This window comes from Xyrauchen texanus, chromosome 16, assembly GCF_025860055.1.
Source record: "Xyrauchen texanus isolate HMW12.3.18 chromosome 16, RBS_HiC_50CHRs, whole genome shotgun sequence".
NCBI lineage: Eukaryota > Metazoa > Chordata > Actinopteri > Cypriniformes > Catostomidae > Xyrauchen > Xyrauchen texanus.
In genome coordinates, this window is record NC_068291.1 from 24,166,792 (window position 1) to 24,188,592 (window position 21,801).

Sequence of the window (21,801 nt, forward strand, 5' to 3'; positions counted from 1 at the left end):
ACGAGACAACGTTCCCCAGGACAATGGTGCTACATAAAACAACATAGGACAAACACAGATCCACATGAGACTACACAGACTAAACAAATACCTATATAAAGTGCACGTGCAAATGTGTGCAAAAAGTACGGGACAGTACATAAATTACTAAAAATGAACAGGACTATAGGCACAGTGAGAGACAGTGCAGCGCTGACCAGTACAGTGTAGTGCAAAAAGATGACAGTTTCTAAAAATGCCAAATGTAAACATAACATACTATGAGATAGTGTTATATGGACATAGCAGTTATTGAGGTAGCAGCCAGGTATAAATTGACAATAATTAAAGTGCAACTCAGGACACGTGTGTGTGTGTGTGTAAGTCCAGTCTCTGAGTATTGAGGAGTCTGATGGCTTGGGGGAAGAAGCTGTTACACAGTCCGGCCGTGAGGACCCAAATGCTTCGGTACCTCTTGCCAGACGGCAGGAGGGTGAAGAGTTTGTGTGAGGGGTGTGTGGGGTCATCCACAACGCTGGTTGCTTTGCGGATGCAGTGTTTTTTGTAAATGTCTTTGATGGAGGGAAGAGAGGCCCCGGTGATCTTCTCAGCTGTCCTCACTATCCTCTGCAGGGCTTTGCAGACCGAAACAGTGCAAGTTCCAAACCAGGCAGTGATGCAGCTGCTCAGGATGCTCTCAATAGTCCCTCTATAGAATGTAGTGAGGATGGGGAGTGGGAGATGTGCTTTCCTCAGCCTTCGAAGAAAGTAGAGACGCTGCTGGGCTTTCTTGGCAATAGAGCCGTTGTTGAGGGATCAGGTGAGGTTCTCCGCCAGGTGAACGTCTCGGGTTACGTATTGTAACCCTTGTTCCCTGAAAAAAGCGTAACAAGATGCTGCGCTGAGAAAAGCGCTTTGGGAACAATCCTACGTGTTTGTGACCAGCTGAAATATGTGTGTAACATGTCAATGAACATTGACCGGAATTTATTGCCTCGGTTGGTTTACAGTTTTTCTAAATTTTTTACACACAAATTCTGGTACTTGAGACACAATGACCACAACATGTAACTCATTCACCAACCCCCTGAACCAATTCTGCTAAACTACAAGCACAATTCCTGCTTTACACTCAAATTGCAGTTCTAAAACACACTTTTTCAAAACGCTACACACAATTCTCTGCTTTTGGCACAATTTTCATGCAGAAAATATCTTGTTTTCACAAGGAACACACTGCCATTCAAATATGCACACTGACTCATCACAAGGGCAAACACCCGTCACACAGTTTTACAATTAGCAATCAGAGCTTTAGCATAAAAGGGCAACAGGTGAGCTATTCAGTGGAGCAATGGATGCCAACATTGGAAACAGAGGCCGAACCAGAGGAGTGAGAGTAAGAGGAGGAGGACGGGAGGACGAGGACGAGGACGAGGACAAGGACGAGGAAGGCCAAGGACCGTAATCTCTGATGAGATCCGAGCCACTTTGGTTGATCATGTGGTCAACCATGGTCTAACAATGAGGGAGGCTGGGCAAAGAGTACAGCCAAATCTGAGCAGGTACACTGTAGCATCCATCATCCGGACTTTCCGAAATGAGAATAGGTAAGAAATCTACTCTCACTAGAAAATTGCAGTACTGCATATCAATACAGTACTCAATGAGTACAGTAGTACAGTATTGCCTGTGGACTGTTCTGTAGGACTGTAAAAATACTGTAAAGTATGTTTCAAGTATTTAGGAAATGTATACCTACTTTGTATTTACAGTATTTTACTATTTGTTTGGCAGAACTGAAAGATTACCAACACAAGGTGGTCAGGAACGTGTTCTGTCTCCTGAACAGGAAACTGAAATCATAAACATGGTCCTAGAAAACAACGCCATAACATTACAGCAAATACAAAGAAAAATAATAGAAAACAATGACACATTTCAAAATATTGATAGGGTAAGCTTATCAACACTGGACCGTGTCTTGCGCAGAAATCATCTCAGGATGAAAGAAGGTCTACAGGGTGCCATTTGAACGCAATTCAGAAAGAGTCAAAGAATTGCGATATAACTATGTGCAAGTGAGTCCCACAATTGATGCATACTCTCAACACTGTATACAGTAAATTATACATATTTCAATATTGTAATCATAATGATTGTGCTTCACAATAGTGACCACTCCATGTCTATTTCTGATATTGTCATGAGTGTTTCAGAGAGTCCTTGAGCTAGAGGTGGCTGCAGTGCAGGCTGCAGTTCATCTTCATTGATGAGGTTGGGTTCAACCTCACAAAAAGACGAAAGAGGGGAAGGAATATCATCAGCCAGCGTGCAATTGTTGAAGTCCCTGGCCAGCGCGGAGGGAACATCACAATGTGTGCAGTGATTACCCACCACAACGTCATCCATCACCATGCTACCCTTGGCCCCTACAACACCGCCCATCTGATCACATTCCTGGACACCCTACACAACACACTCATTCCACCAGATCAGGTAGATGGCCCAGAGCAGCTCAGGTACATTGTCATTTGGGACAACGTAAGTTTCCACAGGGCTGCTCTGGTTCGTAACTGGTTCACTGTCCACCCACGCTTTTTAGTTGTTTATCTCCCTCTATATTCTCCATTCCTCAATCCTATTGAGGAATTTTTTTCTGCCTGGAGATGGAAAGTGTATGACTGAAATCCACAAACGCGTATACCTCTTCTCCAAGCTATGGAGGACGCATGTGGAGATATAGCAGCTGAAGCTTTTCATGGCTGGAATCGCCATGCTAGGCGATATTTCCCCCGCTGCTTGGCCAGGGAAAACATTGCTTGTGATGTGGATGAGGTGCTGTGGCCAGACCGCAACAGAAGAGAGGATGCAGCATAGTTTTTTTTTTACTGTAACTGTGTACAGTAAATTCTTCTGTTGTTTTGTATGTAGTGTATGTGCAACTTTGTGTTGGTTGGGAATGGGATGTACACTGTGTACACTGTTTTTGTGGGAAAAATAAAATATATTTGTTACCGTGTATTTGTGTGTTCTGAGTATAAAAACAATATTCTCAAATATTTTACAACACACTTATGTATGTACTGTCTGTAGTAAGTGTAACACTGACCAAAAAAAAAGGCCTAAGTCATTATGATGAATGGAGAAGAAGTGTTTTCCATTCATCATAGTGTTTTACATTGAGCACATCAGTGTTCAACTGGTTCTTATAAATGTCTATTCATATGATGGTTTGTGTGTGTCATTTGAAAACAAAATACCATTTTGAGAAGAAATAACATTGTTTTGAATGTAAAGTTTCATTTTGCAGGAGAATTGAGGGGTTTTGCCCATTGTGTGTGTGTGTTTTTTTATTTGTGTGTAGAGTTCTGAGAATATGAGGCATTCTTTCAGAAAATGTGTAAACAATCGAGAAAAACTGTAATCATTCGATGCACCTGTGACCGGGCTATAAATGACGTATAAATGCTACCAGCCTGTCTTCAGATATTTGTTCTGAAGACCAGCGTGTCTTCAGATATTTGTTCTGAAGAGCAGTCCTGGGGCATCCCAGTGCGGCAAAGAAGCGCAGCATCTCGTTCCGCTTTTTTCAGGGAACAAGGGTTACAATACGTAACCCGAGACGTTCCATTTACAAAAAGCTTCACTAGGATGCTGCGCTGAGAAAAGCGCTTTGGGAACAAGAATACCCACGCCGCTGCACTGAGGCTGTCCAGACCTCTACGGTTGTGAAGTGTGCTCACAAGAACGTGAGAGGTCTCAGACAAGAGCTTGAGATGTCGACTCAAGGACATAAGAGCCCGGAGTAGCATGAACATCCAAACTATAAAATCTGATGAATGTGTGTGGAGAGGACCAGCCTGCCGCATCACAAACGTGCTGCAGAGGGAACCCTCTAGCCAAGGCTTTAGAGGAGGCGACCCCACCGGTGGAGTGAGCCCTGATACCTACTGGCGAAGCTTGACCATGCGCCTCGTAGGCCAGGTTAATATCATCCCTTACCAATGCGACCCAATAGTCTGCTTGGTGGCGGCCGCCCCCCTGTTGCGGCCCTCATGGCAGACGAATAATTTCCCTAACTTACGCCACTGGCTAGTGCGGTTGACATAGGTCTGAAGGGCACGGACTGGACAAAGTCTGTGAAGTCTTTCCTGCTCCGGCGTTAAAAACGGCGGGGAGCAGAAAGCTTCAAGAGTGACCAGATATAATGTTGAAAAAGGCACCTTAGGAAGGTATTCAGTATGAGGGTGCAAAATTGCTTTAGCCATACCTGGGGTAAATTCTAAACAGGCCGGCAAAACAGACAGAGCCTGTAGCTCCCCAATCCTCTTTAGAGAGGTGATCGCCATAAGAAAGATCATCTTGAGAGTCAGAAGTCTGTCAGACGCTGACTCTAGAGGTTCAAAGGGGGTCTCAACCAGACCCTCCAGGACTATTGCCAGAGTCCCAAGGAGGAGTCATGGTCCTAACAGGAGGCCTCAGTTGCATGGCTCCACGAATGAAGCGAGCGAGTAGAGGATACCTCCCCAAAGGCACCCCATCCATCAAGGCATTGCAAGCCAAAATGGCGGACACATAAACCCTGAAAGTAGCGGGACATAAGTCTGCTGACAGTCTTTCCTGCAGAAAGTCCAGAACTGAAACAATCTGGCAGTTAACTGGATCTGAATTATGAACTTTTAGTAGAGGGAAACGCATACAGGCGCATTCTGGGCCATGTATGTGCCACCCATCCAGCCCCGGGGGGGGGGGGGGCTCGGTGACTCCGGGACAAGTAGGGGAGACATTGCGCTGTTCATAGAGGTGAAGAGGTCCTCTTCTGCCCTGTAAAATCTCACCAGATTTGTTCCAAGTGGAGGGTGCCCTAGCACCTAAAATGGTCTCGATATCCTCAGGAGAAAGCCCTGTGTACCTCAGTTGGTACCCTACACGGGCCAAGCATGAAAGGTTCCACAATTCGGGCAGGGGATGAAATATTATCCCCTGTGCCTGAGAAAGAAGGTCCTTCCTGTTCGGAATCGCCCAAGGCGAGCTGACGAGGAGAGATATTAACTCCGAGAACCATACCCTGTTCGGCCAGCACAGCGCTATCAGTAAGAGGCAAGACCCTTGCTGGCGAACTCTGGCCAAGACTCCCGGGAGCAGAGAAACCGGGGGAAAATGCATACAGACGCATTCCGGAACATGTATGTATGCGTCCAGACACAGGGGGCAGGGTGACTCAGGGAGAAGTAGAGGAGACATTGCGCTGTTCATAGAGGCGAAGATCTCCTCTTCTGCCCTGTAAAATCTCACCCAGATTTGTTCCACTACCTTGGGGTGGAGTTTACACTCCCCCATCGGTATTTTCTGTCTGGACAGTAAATCTGCTCCCACATATGGGTATCCAGGGATATAAACTGCCCTGAGTGACAGAAGCTTGCCCTGGGCCCCAGGGAGAATCCGACGTGCCAGAGATTCAGCTGACGTGAACGTGGACCTCTTTGATGGTTTATGTAAGAGACTGCCGCTGTATTGCCCACCCGCAAGACATGGCAGCCTCTTGAGGAAGTATTTCCGGGCCAGAAATACAGCCATCAACTCAAGACAGTTACTGTGACAACCGAGCTGACGACCCTCCCATCCCCCTTGAGCTGGATGACCACTTAAGACCGCTACCCAGCCCGTAAGGGAGGTGTCTGTCGTTAGCAGCCTGCGACGATGAGACACACCTAGAGTGGGACCCAAGGTAAGAAACCGGGCTCTGAACCACACAGAAAGGGAACGAAGCGTGTGTGAGTAACCCTTATTTGCCCTAGGGGACTGGCCCTTGGATGAAATCCCCTGGCTTTTAGCCACAGCTGAAACGGTCTCATATGGAGAAAGCCCAAAGGGATCACCGTGGATGCAGATGCCATGAGACCTAGTATTTGTTGATACTGGTGAACAGTGCAACCATGACCTAGGCTGAGTTTGCTCAGGGTGTTCTGATTGGACGTGATACGAGCGGGAGACAACTGTGCCCACATCGTGATCAAATTCCATATAACCCCCAGATAGGTGAATCCCCGGGTGGGAGAGAGAACGCTCTTTGACGTTGAGTCTCAGACCTGGAGAAACCAGATGAGCTAAGACAATATCCCTGTGCTGAACTGCCAGTTCTTGGAACTGCGCTAAGATCAGCCAGTCATCTATGTAATTCAGAATGCGGATGCCCCGGAGTCGCGAAGGAGCCAGTGTGGCATCCATGCATTTCATGAATGTGTGGGTTAATAGGGCTAGGCCGAATGGAAGAACCCGATACTGGAAGGCTTCGCCCCCGAAAGCGAACCTCAGGAACTTCCTGTGCTGTGGCGGAATTTCTATATGAAGATATGCGTCCATGAGATTGATGGTGACCAGCCAAACGTGATGTTGGGCTTGTGACATGATCGTCTTGATAGTTAGCATCTTGGACTTGAACAGCCTGACTGGGCAGTTCAAGCTTGAAGATCTAAGGTCGGACGCAACCTCCCACCCTTCTTGGGAACCAGGAAGTATCGCTGTAATAACCTGACTCTTTCTCTGGAAGGGGAACATGTTCTATGGCCGAGAGATTTCGCAGTTCTTTCCACAGTAGAAATGCCTGCTCCGGTTTACGTAGTAGTAGTGGGGACCACGCCGTTGAAACACAAAGCATTTCGCCCAAAAGCAGATCGCAATGCTCGTACCCGCCCCGCTCCAATGCGAGAGCAGCATGCTCTTACCCAAACAAACAAAGCAAAACTGATGCGTGTCCCTCTCGGCAATAGAGCGTAAACAAGGGAACACGCATCGTTTGCTCTGATTCTCAGTCATTCTCTCTCTAATTATATATATATTTATAGAAAGCAGAGAAAGGAGAAAAGGTTCCCTGTGCACTGCTTAACCAAATTCAAAATCCTAGCAGAGGAAAGAAAGTTTTTGACAGGCTTGTGAGACACACACACACAGAGAATGCTCTGAAGAAAAGGATCTGACGACACGCTGGTGGTCCATTTATAGCCCGGTCACAGGTGCATCAAATGATTACACCAACCGAGGCTATAAATTCCACACATATTTCAGCTGGTCATAAACATGTAGGATTGTTCCCAAAGCGATTTTCTCAGCGCAGCATCCTAGTGAAGCTATTTGTTAAGGGAACACCAAGGAATTTGGTGCTCTTGACGATCTCCAAAGAGGAGCCGTCGATGTTCAGTGGAGAGCGGTCACTCTGTGCTCTCCTAAAGTCAACAACCATCTCATTTGCTTTGTCCACATTCAGAGACAGATTGTTAGCTCTACACCAGTCCGTTAGCTGCTGCACCTCCTCTCTGTATGCTGACTCGTCATTCTTGCTGATAAGACCCACCATGGTCGAGTCATCTGCAAACTTAAGGATGTGGTTCGAGCTGTGCAATGCTGCACAGTTGTGAGTCAGCAGAGTGAACAGCAGTGGACTGAGCACACAGCCCTGGGGGGCCCCAGTGCTCAGTGTGGTGGTGTTGGAAATGCTGTTCCCGATCCGGACTGACTAAGGTCTCCCAGTCAGGAAGTCCAGGATCCAGTGGCAGAGGGAGGTGTCCAGGCCCAGCAGGTTCAGCTTTCCAATCAGGTGCTGAGGAATGATTGTGTTGAATGCTGAGCTGAAGTCTATGAACAGCATTCAAACGTATGAGTCCTTTTTATCTAGGTAGGTAAGGGCCAGATGGAGGCTGGTGGTGATGGTGTCGTCTGTTGAACGGTTGGGACGATACGCAAACCGCAGTAGGTCTAGTGAGGGGGGCAGCTGGGTCTAAATGTACCTCATGACGAGCCTCTCGAAGCACTGTGTGCGGGTCTCGAAGGGTGTGTGCGTGCTTTGCCTCTCTGATGGCCCGGGACAGTTTGGCCTTCGCTGTTCTTAGGGCAGCCTTGTCGTCTGCTCTGAAGGCGGAGTCTCGGGTCCTCAGCACGCACCTTATAATATTTGCTCCATCCACCTTCTTAGTTCATCTATTTCTCAAATTCCCTCTTGAAAAGACCTGCTAAGTCCAGAATGAGCTGGTTTATGCTGGTCTATTACTGGTTTATCTGGTGGACTAGCATAGTTATGTTAAACCAACATTGTCCTAATGATTAAGCTGGCTGGCCAAGAAAGGCTTCCTGGTTAAATGAATAGTTCAAACCATTTGACTTTTTTTCTTCTGTGAAACACAAAAAATATATATTTTAAAGAATGATCAGTGATCTCTGATACCAATACAATGGATGTTGATTAAAGCTTTAAAAAGGACTCAAAAGTATCATAAAAGTAGTCCAAGTCTTTTTGGTGAGAAACAACTCAAAAAGTAAGTTATGTTAAAGTGAAAATCTTGACTTCCACCATGGCTCTCCAGTATGTGTTCATGACTATTTGAGGGAAGTTAGTTCTCAATGTCTCTGTTTTCACACGTTGTTGTGGATGTGGGCAGATCTAAATGTCTACCACAATGTGACATCATAATGTGGAGGAGTCGAGATCAAGTCGTTTTGGCTGCTTAGTTTCAATAAATGCTATTTTTGCAGTAAGGAGGGAGTTTTGAGTTCTGAAACTTACAGTATGTTTTTATAGTACAATGACATCTTATATTTCAAAATCGTAAGGAAAATGTTTATTCCTCATGTCAAGAACCCTTTAAATATTTTTGTTTGTTTCTTACCAAAACCTACTGTTTGCCTTCAGAAGACATTAAATATGACACACGAGTCACATGGACTACTTTTAAGACTTTAAGTGAGTCACTGTCAACTGCCATTGTATGGACGCAACTTTCTTTTAAAATATTTATTTTTGTGTTCTGCAGAAGAAAGTTATACAAGTTTGGAACCACAGAAGTAAATTATAAATGAAGTAAATTGTGACAGAATTTTAGATTTTGGGTGAACTATCCCTTTAAAATTACCTGTGTTGGGGCACACACTGGCATCCAAAATACAACATCATGTATGCTGGTGACCATCAATGGTCCTTTAAACATTGTTGGGCAAAACCTTCACAAAATCGAGAACAAAAAGTTGCCAACACTTTTTTAACTTTTACATAAACCGAACCTCAATGACATAGCTTCCTTCCTTATCAGTGATTGGGGAATCAACTTCAGCCCTTCACCCTATCTGGCTACACATGCTCTTTTTCCCATTGTGAGAGAAAAGGTCATATTTCAAATGACCAGTACAGCTGCTATCATAGAGCTTTGTACAAGCAGCCAGCAGAGTGTGCTGGGATTAACCAACTTCTGAGCCCTCCCATGTAATATCGTTTTCTCTCCAATCCCTTGCTTATTTTGCCCAACAAATGAGATTTTGCCATCTGTGCAGCAACGAAGCTGCGCAGCTCAAGCTTGCAACATCCCCTCTGAAAATCTTATATTATGAAACTGTCCTCTATCTATCGAGCTAGAGAATGGGCCTATAATTGCTTTTTTATTTGCTCAATAGTGTTGTTTCCATGCATATGAAAAGCTTATAAGAACCTAAATGGCCAACACAGAAAAAGACGGTTTTGGCCACAAGTGAGCTATAAAGTTGAAGGCAAGCAAAGCATAAAAGCAAGTAAGGGAAATAGTATTGTGGGAAGTACATTTTGTTGACAATAGTTTGAGTCAATTAATTAATTGAAAATGCCCTTAATATTTTAGGAAGGCTTTGCAAAGTTAGGTTCACATACCAAGAAAGGCAATTCTTGGCAATTGCATGGCTCTTTAGTGGCTCTGGATTCTCTGTCTGCATCAGTGGTTGAGGCTCTGGGTTACTGACCAGAAATTTAGGGGTTCATGCCCCAGCACTGCTAAGATGCCACTGTTGGGGCCTTGACCCCATCTGCTCCAGGTGTGCTGCATCATGGCTGACCCTGCACTCTGACCCCAGCTAAGCTGGGATATGTGAAAACAAATACATTTCACCGTATATAGGCAAACATGTATGTATAATGTCTTCTATTATAAGGCTTGTATTCTAAAGTATTGGAAAGTCATCCTTATCACAAAATAAAACTCCTCAGGGAGCTTCTTGTTGGGGGTTTATTTTGTGATAAATAACAAGATGAATGTACATTATTATTACATTTTTATATATACATTTATTTTATTTAATTATGTGAGAATACACCTCATTTAAGATTTAAATATATACATTTATTTTACATGATTTAATTATGTGAGAAGACAGACACCTCAGATTGATATGAGGGACATGAAACGAGCACAGCATTGTTGGAAATCGGCTGTCTGGGACAATGGTCAATTAAAGTGTCATTACACAATAATATTTGAATGCAAAATACCAAGTTTGTCCAATTTCAATCTGTATTCCAAAGTATTCCAAAGAGCCGTGTAATAAACCGAAATTTCACACATATCCACAATATTTCTCAGCAGAACACACTGTTCCTAAGAACTCCTGAAGTGCTTTAGTTTACTGTTGTTTTAAAGTAGGAGAGACTGAGGTTTGTTGGCACACTTTTCATACTTTGTTGAATATCTCTGGGGGAACAAACGTTAAGATACCCCAAGTAGATTGCGGAAGTTCTTAGGTAAAAATCAAACATATTTAATGTCACCAAATATTTATTGACTTCTGTTAATAGTTTTAAAAGAGAAGCAACACACAGAAAAACTTTATTATTATTTTAAACCATTGATATGATTTTATTAATATGATTAATATATACCAAGTTACAGTTTGGTATTAATATTAGGGATGCACCGAAATTTCGGCCGCCGAAAATGGCACTTTCGGTTTTCGGCCGAAAGAGAAAAAAGGCCGAAAATATGAGCCGAAAAATATATACCTCCTCGCTCCGCCCCTCAGTGCTCAGATTTCAATCTGGATCGATCTAGCCCTTATCACGGCTGTTAGATAATTCCACAACGGCACTACCAAACAAAGGCCGATCATGTCAGCGGTGTGGAAATTCTTCAAAGTTTCTGATAAGGACATCACATTTGCGATCTGCAGTGTTTGTTCAGCAGAACTTTCAAGATATATATATATATATATATATACACACACACACACACACACACACACACACACAGAGTACAGCAAGAGATTCTTCAGGAAAGCGCCCTGAACAACAGCAGTGCCAGAAGCGACAATCCCCTTGACTACGGTCGCATAAACAAAGATCGCTTTCCTTTGCTTGCGCGGATTGCGCACAGGTATTTATCTGCCCAAGCACCAGCACAGAGAGTGAGATACTGTTCAGTGCAGCATCTCATGTTCTTGATGAACTTTCTGACAGGAGAGACTGTCAGAAAATGTAGCAACTTTTGTTCTTGAAGAGAAACCGGTCACTTGTAGTTAAATAGACAGCGGTCCAATTTGATGTGTATAGCAATTACATTAAACTTGTTCTTCACTTGAGGATACATCTGTCGTTTACAGTTGAGGTTGGATTTAGTTCAATTACTGCTGTTTTGCACTGTTGTTTTGCACAATAATGTTCACTTAAAGTGTACATACACAGAATAGAGCACTGATCTATATATATATAATTATATATTATAGTTATTTAAAGATCAGTGGAATAGAGGCCCTCTGCCATTCTGTGTTCTGCCTTTTGTTTTAATTAAAATTACTGTTGCATATTTAAACTTTTTGAAAGATGTTAGCTAAGTTCATTACTTGACTGTTGTTTTGCATATAATAGTTTTCTAAAACTTTACATTAATTGGATAAAATTAGATTTTTACAGAACTGAAAGAAGAATAATATTTAATATAGTTTTAATATATTTTTTGTCCAATATGGGTGTGTTACTTTCAATAAAAGTGTGATTTATTTTATTGGTTTGTAGTTTTTCAATTCAGATTCATTAAATTCATGAAATTGATGAAAAAGTATAAAATTAATACAATTATACAATTTTTTTTTTAAAATAGGTAAAAATTTCAGTTTCGTTTCGGTTTTCGGCAAAGTGCATCCTGGATTTTCGGTTTCGGCCCAGAATTTTCATTTCGGTACATCCCTAATTAATATTAACATGTTTTACTCATATAAACTTGATTACATATATTTGTTTTATATAAATGTAAAATATTTTCAATCACATATATGAAAGGAACTAATTGTATAATTGGCTTGGCTTGAACCGTGTGTATGTGTAACAATGACAATAATAATGTGTGTAAATGACAGTTTATTTTTTGTTTTGACATAGATACACATGTTCATGTTCACATGTTCACAATAAAACATTTAAACATTCAGATCAGCAGAATCAATCAGTGTGTGTCAAGAAAGTGAACATTTAGATGTTGCACTTTTGGAAAAATAATTTCAAAATTACTCTGGTGCCAACCAACCCCTGTAACCAACCATCCCTGGTCTCCCCTACTTTAAAGTTTTTGTTTATACTGACACTTTCAGAGAAATGAATTACAACATATATTATGTTTTTGATTTGTTCTAATATCTCTGTTTAAAATAACATAAACACAAGTAATTCAGGCCAGGAACATAAAATAAGAATTTTTAAAGAATATTCTCGCATCTCTTTTCCATATAACAACAGCTTGTATTGACCATGACAGTCAAGCACCAAAAAAATAAAATACCATAAAAATCTTACTGTAATTCATATGATTTTTCAATGACAAAGTAGTATGGACTACTTTTATGGGGTTTTACATTTATGTCCTTATTTGAGCTCTATATGGTTGCTATAAACTGCTGAAAAAGAGCTCCGTAAAGATACAAATTTTCCTTTGGTGTTCCACTTAAAAAAAAAAAAGTCATACAGTTTGGAATTACTTTAGGGTGAGAACATGCTAAACACACTCTGCAAACTGATATATTATGATGATTGGATAGTATGGAAATTATGAGCATTAAAACAGATCACATGGTCTCTTATTACATCAGAACCGATTATCCTCTTCCACACACAAATCATATGGACAAATAAACCATAAATAGGACATTAAAACTAGGGTGAAACTGACCACAAACTAAATTGCTCTTTGTTGTGAGGTGAGCTTCGAGAATTAAACATGGCAGATTGCTCTCTCTTTGTATGATCCTCTTCCTCTCTACTGTCAACCTCACTAAGATGATCCTCCTTACTGGCAAGACATCTGACTCTCCTCCTACCCTCCAGCCTCACAGAGAAACCCAGCTGTTATCTTACTGTGGTCCCCAGACCGGTGAGGTGACAGACAGAAAGGGATTCACGCTGAAACCTGGACCTCCAGATGTGCAAACAGCTTTTTGTGCACACTGGGGATCAGACTTGAGAAGGAGTAACTGTGAAGTAAACTACAACAGCTGCTCCAACTGTGGATAGTAAATATTCTTCACAAAGCACCCACTCCCTCCATCATAAAGAGCAAATCCTTTTCTCCATTTCACTCTATTCTTTTGGCTAGGTGTAATATGTGCATGTCATGGAATTTCATTATACTAGGTAATGACAATGGCTAGAAAGGTACCTATTTATACCATGTTTGAACAAGGATGAAGCTTTCATCCTTTTAACTAAGTTTACTAAAACTCTACATGGCCAAAAGTAAGTGGACACCCAAAAACCAGAACTAAACTAGTTGAACATTTAATTTCAAAACTCAATGACGAGTTGGTCCTCCATACGGGAAGGCTTTCCATTAGATGTTTGAGTGTGGCCCTCGAGACTACAAGGATCAAGCTTTGGAGCCCCTGAGCTTTGAAAATTGAGTAGCCCTGCTTTTGTTTATGCACATTCTATTAATGGTTGTAGCTGAAAGAAGGAATGCCCACACAAATCTGGCCATGTAGTGTTGTTGTTTTTTTTTTAAACAGTTTTAACAGTTTAAACATCTTTGTCCTTTGACAATAGCTTTGAAAAACAATTAGATTATGTTTTTTCTGCACAGGAGAGATGTTCACTCATCAAGTCACAGTCATTATTCTTAATTGTACACTGCATTCATGCATATATTGTTGAGATATTTATTACCCATAAGAATTCATTCTGCTTCCATGCATTATAATCATTCAGTAATTCATTATGCACTGATAAATCGTAATGGGCACTTTGGAAAATGCCAACAGCAACTTGTAAAGATTGCAAAACTTTGTTCGGCACTCAAACATTGAAACAAATGTTATTACTTATGATCCTTGAAATTGACAGCAATTCGCACGAAACCTGTCTAGAAAATGTCTTGGTCTCATTTTACTCCAAAACATTATTCAACATTAAGAATTTTTACATTATGACATTGTTTTCATGGCAGCTACGCATATTTTATGCCCACAATTCTTAAAGGTGCACTCAGTAACTTTTGTGTTTGTATCATCTTAGACTTACACTGACACCAAGTTGTGTGGATGCAGCATCATTCAGTCAATAGTTTTCAGTTACTGATGCCATTGTAGAAATGTACTTTTCACAGTTAGCCATGATTAATTTAATCCATGAGTGAAAGTGTCCAATAAATCGATTAGTATTCGGCTGGACATGTGAACATGGCAGCCCCCATGAGTGGATCCTCTCATTGTAAAATTTAACAGCTTTTATAAGGTTAGGCCTCCTGATATGATTGGAATCTTCATCTCATGAGGGTGCTCATGATTTTATACATGTGTTTCAAAATTCCAATTAATTTCTTTAGGAGTACATTTTTTTTATGAGGAAAAATTACTAATTGTACTTTTAATTCTTGCATTTTCCACATCCAGATGATTATCGATGTTGTATATATCTTGATATTTTCATATATAAATAGGGCTACCCATTGCACAACAGGTGACATGGTGTGTTCTAAATAAAAAAAAATGATAAAATATATATATATATATTTTTTCTATGGTACATACAGGCTACATTACAGGCTAACCGTCTCCGGAGGCTGCTCAAAAATGTGCAGCGCCACAGAGCGCAACTCGCATAATTTCCCCTTAAATTCGACCCAAATAATTTTCAAAGGACAAAGATAATTTTCTCTAGCCAACAGTGGATGTTATGGTGTATCGTGTACTGTATACGCAGCTTTCATATAGCCTACAAAATGTATTTTCAGTAACAAGTATGTCTTTTTGTGATTTGATAGCTTGAATGAAACTGTCATGTCTAGATGTGTTTTTGGTCATGTTTTGTTTTCTGGTCTTTCATTTTGAAAAGTTTTGTTCGCATTTCCTGGTCATGTGATGTCCTTTTTTCCCTCCATGTTTATGTGACTTGTTTTCATTGGTTCTTAGTCTTGTTATTGGTTCTTTCATGTAATTGGTTTATACAGAGGGTGGAGGAGTGGCCGAGGAACAAGCTGCGGCGTATCGGAGAACTGGCGAGTTTTTTTTTCCATCTCTCTCTCCTCTCTCTCTCTCTCTCACTGTCGCTCTGCTTTGGCCTTTTCCCTCTTTTAAATTTTTACAGTTTTTTGGGGGGTACTACACTGTTACAGGAAGTAATCTCCATTTTAATTATTTCTGTTTCCCTCCCCTTGTCCCCTCCCTCGTCCTGGTAGATGGGGATGACCTGCCGGTAGACAGCGCAGAAGGCGCGCCCTCCCCCAGGGAAAGAGGGGGATGTACGTCAGGCCGGGGGCTCCCAATCCTGAGAGAGCGAGGAATGTGGCAGGGCAGAGAGCGGGGCCGGGTCGTGATCCTACACACTCGGTCCCGTATTAGGCTAAATATGCCTCCATAACCGAGTCGAATGGTCGAGATGGATTGGGAAGCGAGAGCCATGCGTCCAAGCTCCGTGGGGGGATGGGGACGATTATTTTTGACGTATGATTATTATTTGGACGTTTGTGGGCCAGGTGACCCAGAGACAAAGGGAATTGCTCTTTTATTGAGAATATGGGTACCGCAGCCCGAAGGGGGTGCGGCAAAGTAAGTAAACTTAACTGAAAATTCTCCTCCCGGCCGTCCACCGGGGGACGGAGTGTTCTGCTTACCAGCTCCGGAGCAAACATCTTGGTTCCTGGGTCGTCCGTCTCAGGAACGCTTGGGAGCCTTTCGGGTCCTCGAATGGTTTCGTGAGACGGTGGGCGTGCGCCTCCTGCAAGGTGTTTGGCGCTGGGGCTGAGAGCTGGGCCCGGGTTGAGGTGGAGCTGTGTGTTTCTTAGGCGCCGCAGGGGGACGCCCTAGGCAGATGGGGCACTGCCCGCGCTGGAGGTGCTGCGGGGCATAATGTGAGATATGGCTTCATCTGCTTTTTCACCGCTGAGAAATGCTGGGCGAAGTCCTCTACAGTGTCGCTGAAAAGGCCGAACTAGGAGACAGGTGCATCAAGGAAGGATGTTTTGTCCACTTCGTGCATCTCGACCATGTTCAGCCACAGATGTCGTTCCTGAACCATGAGAGTGGCCATCGCCTGCCCGAGTGACCGCACTGTGACCTTTTTGGCCCTGATGGTGAGGTCGGTCGCTGAGCGCAGTTCCTGCAGCACGTCGGGATCAGGACTACCCAAGTGCAGATCTTTAAGAGCCTTGGCCTGGTGGACTTGCAGGAGGGTCATGGCATGCAGGGCAGAAGCGGCCTGTCCGGTGGCTCAGTAGGCTTTGGAGGTTAATGAAGACTTCATCCTACAGGCCTTGGAGGGGAGCACAGGGCGACCCCGCCAGGTGGTGGTCGGGGCACAGGTGGATCGCAACCAGGACGGAGGGTTACAGTCCAGCCTCACGCTAATGGCGGCCCGGGCAAGCAGGTCGGACATCTGGGCTTCAGCCTCTGACTGGGCGTGCTGGCCCGAAGGCGGCTGCCCAGTAGAGTCATCCGCGTCAGACACCGGACCACTCTCCGATGCAGTGGTGAGCTCATCCGGTTCGGGGGGCTCAAGAGGATAGGCAGGCTGGCCATGAGGCGGGGACGTACCTGGCGAAAACGCGTCTGCTGCCATCCCCAAATCACCTCCATCGCCAGCTGGGTCATCCTCAATCCCGTGGGAAGAAGGAGCGACACAAGGGGGCGGCTGGAGTGGCGTTCCTTCTGAGGAAGGAAAGCCGCGACTGCAACGTTGCCATGGTCATGTTCTCGCAATGAGAACATGAGCCATCCACAAACGCTGCCTCAGTGTGATCGCTGCCCAGTCACATGAGACAGCGCCTGTGGCCATCAGTCCGCATCCAGGAATTCCCAGGGACGGAAGGGCATCTTTATAAAGACGCGTCCTGAAAAGGACGTTCAACGCCAGCTGTGTATAATGTTCTTTTAGAGAAATAACTCTTTTAACTGCGCTGTTGAAGCGCCCAGGGGCAAAGATGCACTGCCGTGCAGAGAAGGAGAAAGCCACTGATGTGCGCCGTAGATCCAACAGCAATCGCTCAGAGATGGGAGGAACAGTGTGTGACTCGCAGCTTTCTGCATACTCAACCGGTTGGCTCCGAAGAAAATTTCTGAATGAAACAGATGCATTTCCCTCCCTTTATACCCGTATGTCCGGGGGCAGGACATGCAAATTCTGTCTGCCAATTTCTCATTGGCCTTTTCTCATAGATCAGAGATGCAAAAGGTTCAGGAGAGACCCCTAGTGTCGCTTCTTCGACACAACGTCAAAGTGAGCGACAGACGGGGAACAACCAGTGAGTGGCAGTTCTGCGGTCAAAAATGCCTTGTTGATGAAAGAGGTCAACAGAGAATGGCCAGACAGGTGAAAGCTGACAGAAAGGCTACAGTATCTCAGATAACAACCATGTACAATTGTAGTGAACAGAATAGCATCTCAGAATGCACATGTCGAACCTTGAGGCGGATGGCTACAACCGCCGAAGACCACGTTGGGTTCCACTTCTGTCAGCCAAGAACAGAAAACTGAGGCTGCAGTGGGCCTACAACTCCCTAAGCAGAAATCCAGATTTGTCAGATCAGGGGATGTTTTTCCAATAGTCTACTGTCCAGTTTTGGTGAGACTGAGCCCACTGCAGCCTAAGTTTTCTGTTCTAAATTGACAGTAGTGGTACCCAGAGGGTCTTCTGCTGCTGTAGCCCAGCATTTAAAAAAAAAAAAATTTCTACACAGAACTGTTGGTTATTTAGGTTACTGTCACCTTCTTGTCAGATTGGACCAGTCTGGCCATTCTCCTATTACCTCTCTCATTAACAAGCCGTTTTTGCCCAAAGAACTGCTGCTCACTGGTTGATTTTTGTTATTCGCACCATTCTCTCTACACTCCAGAGACAGATGCACATGAAAATCCCAGGAGATCAGCAGTTACAGAAGTACTCAAACCAGCCTGTCTGGCACCAACAATCATGCCATGGTCTAAATCACTGAGATAATTTTTTCCCCCATTCTGATGGTTGATATGAAAATTAACTGAAGCTCCTGACCACTATCTGCATGATTTTATACATTACACTGCTGCCACATGATTGGCTGATTAGATAATCACATGAATATGTAGATGAACAGGTGTACCTAATATAGTGTCCAGTGAGTTTTTATACTGTATATATGTTTGTTTTAATTTTGGGTTAAATATGACCATAAGACATCTTGAAAGGTTTTATTAGTATCATCCCGCTAAACATGACCAACATAGCACAGCTTCTCTGTTCTCACCTCTGACGACAATGTTGGTGGACTTCTTTGCAGGATTGCCCACATTGTTACTGGCTACACAGCTGTAAACACCTGCTTCCTCAGTGCTGATTGTAGGTATAGTGAGTGTTCCACTATTGAGCACAATCTTCTTTGGAAGCTCTTCAGTGTTCCGTACCCAAGTCAGGGTTGGTTTTGGCTCCCCTCCAGAGATAATGCAAACCAGGGTCACTGTCTGCCCAGGGTTGGCCACAATGGGGTCTTCCACAAGCAGCTTAATAGTTGGGGAAGCTGGGAGAGAGAAAAATAGGGTTAATCTTGAGCAGGGGTCAGCAACCCATGCCAGCATTGGCACATGGAGGGGTAATCACTGGCATTATAGCAATGGCGAGAGAATTCCGCACCTGCATTCCAATCTACATCTTCATTTAATCCTTCCTCATGATCACACAGCGTGTTTTCATGAGCTTAATGGGAGGCTAAAAAAAAAGTTCAAATGTAACAAGACTGCAGTATACCAACCGACTCGTGAAGTGCATACAAGCCATTCACGCATCACGAGCCGGCAGCGCTACACTTTCAGTTAATCACGTGAGTAAACGTGCCGGCTTTGCTTCAGTCAGACTACGTGGATGACAGCCTACATTCCATGTTTCATTTGTTTATTTTTGTTTTCAGAACAACACGTCATGTAATAAGGAAAACACCACTATTAAACCTTGATATTTCCAACCCAGCATACAGGCACACTGTCCTAAAACATGGTCACACACTCTATTCAAAATATAAATTAAACCTGTAAAATTGATCATCTTGTGATGCTCTTGTGGGCTCGTCACACTTTAATAGTGTTTAGCCTACCATTCAGCTGATGAAAACAAGCTGCGTGATCATGAGGAAGGATTACATCAAGATGTAGATTTGAATTCAGGTCAGGTGTGAAAACTTTATACAAATAAAATAGTCTGCTCCTCTCTCGCTGTTGCTTTCGTGCAAGTAATTACCCTTCTGCTTGATTTTGAAAAATGCAGGACATAATATAAGAAATATATAAGATTCCACACAATTTCGAGATCAGAAATAAAATTTGTGACATTAACGGTGTTGACTCATTTAGTAAAAAAGGAAAGGTTTTCTTTCATTAAATAATTTTCAAAAGATGCTTTGGGAAAATTCACATGCAGGATCATGATTATTTCATAATCATCGGGTTTTACACAAAAGTTTAACTCAAACTGTTATGCTGATAATATATTTTGTAATGAAAAATAAATGATTAAATTAGAAAAATGCAAAATGCAAAAATTTTCACAAGTGGACTCAAACTCTGGCAAAGTCATTGACCAGAAAAGAAAAAAAACAGCACTCCGTGCCAAAAAGGTTGCCGACAACTGATCTAGAGTTTTTATATGAAAGTTCAGACTTTTTTAAAGAAGACCCTATTTATTTTTTTAGACCTGATATGGTAATTAATCAGAGCAAATTACCAGGGTTGTAAAGTAACAAATTTCAAATACTCACATTATTGTAATTAAGTAGTTTTTCCAAGGAATTATACTTTTTTTATGTAGTTAATTTTTTTTTATACTTTTACTTGAATACATTTTAAGTGCTGTAACTGTACTTTTACTCTGCTATTTTCCCCACCATCTGTGTTCACTACTTCTCTGTCCTGATTTTATTTTATCCATCAACATGATTGGCAAGGGAGAGTCTTGTGACTCCCGAGAAATCAAATCACACACTTGAATAGCAGCTGAAGATATGGCACCATCTGTTCAAGCACAGTTCACCTGAACAACATGGCAGCACATAAAAAGGCTTTTCTCAGTCAAAAAGGCCAATTGCTTGATTGTGTCACGTGAGTTTAACTTGCTCAAGCCAGATATGAGGTTTAATCCTGCCTTGAAGAAACATATCAAGGTAAATTTCATTTTTCTTCTTACTAGATTCTGTGTGTCTACAATGTAGTCTGTAAATGATCTATCACTGAGATTATTGGGTTTATTATGTCCGCGATATGCAATAGCAACTTTATTTATATAGCACATTTAAAAAACAACACAAGTTGACCAAAGTGCTTTACATTGTAACACATAACACAGTAGGTAAAAAGATCTAATCTTAAAAGTAAGCATCACATAGGCAGCAACACATTTAATAAAAAAAAAATTATCACTGATTAAAAGCTATTGAAAACAGATGTGTTTTAAGTTGTCTTTTAAAATCCTGCACATTAGCGGCATCTCTAATATGTTCAGGCAAACTATTCCAAAGTTTAGGCGCTGCTACAGCAAAGGCACGATCACCTTTTTTATTTCGATGTGTCCTAGGTATTTTGAGTAGCTTCTGTGTCGCAGATCTTAAACTTCGTCCAGTCTGATATTCAGTTAAAAGATCTGACAGATAGGCCGGTGCGAGTCCAAGCAGAGATTTGTACACCAGTAACAAAAGTTTAAAATCAATCCTATAATAAACCGGAAGCCAGTGCAAGGAGATCAGGGTAGGAGTAATGTGTTCGCGTTTTTTAATCCCCATTAAAAGTCTAGCAGCTGAATTTTGAACTTTTTGTAAACGAGAAATAGATGACTGACTAATTCCCGTATATAACGCATTACAATAATCAAGTCTGGATGTTATCAAAGCGTGGATCGTGGTTTCAAGGCCTTTAAACGTCAAGCATGATTTCATCTTTGCTAGATTGCGTAAGTGAAAGAAACTTGACTTTACAACAGAATTGATCTGTTTGTCTAGTTTTAAAGAGCTGTCCATATTTACACCTAGATTTCGAATACATGGTTTAACATGAGGTGACAAAAGGCCAAAGTCTATTTCTGCTGTACCCTTGGCTCCACTAGAACTGCAGACAATAATCTCAGTCTTGGTTTCATTTACATGTAAAAAATTCAAAGTCAACCATGTTTTAAGATCTTTAAGACAGGCCATAAGTGGTTCTAAACCATTTTCATGTGACAGTGGCAGATACACTTGTACGTCATCAGCGTAGCAGTGAAACTTAATGTTATGTTTCCTGAAAATATTTCCCAATGGAATCATATAGAGAGAAAATAAAATAGGAGCAAGAATGGAGCCTTGCGGCACACCACACATGATCGGTGCTGATCTAGAAGAACATGTCCCGATCTTCACTACCATACTTCTACCAGTCAGATAGGATTTAAACCACTCCAGGACCTTCCCCTGAACCCCCACATACTCCTCCAAATGTGAGATCATCACTGAGTGATCAACTGTATCAAAAGCCGCGGTTAAATCTAATAAAACTAACACAGCAGACTTTCCAGCATCAACAGTCATCAACAAATCATTAAAAACTTTTACAAGTGTTGTCTCAGT

General features: G+C 42.5%; 1 protein-coding gene across 2 annotated transcripts in view; it reads right to left on the reverse strand.

Moving 5' to 3' along the window:
- mdga2a (MAM domain containing glycosylphosphatidylinositol anchor 2a) overlaps positions 1-21,801 on the reverse strand; it is a 289,188-nt gene that overhangs the window by 131,798 nt on the left and 135,589 nt on the right. For both annotated transcript variants that reach the window (XM_052145122.1, XM_052145121.1), the window contains exon 6: positions 18,466-18,735. In XM_052145122.1, the coding sequence (XP_052001082.1) occupies positions 18,466-18,735 (270 nt within the window). The remainder of the gene's footprint in view (positions 1-18,465; positions 18,736-21,801) is intronic.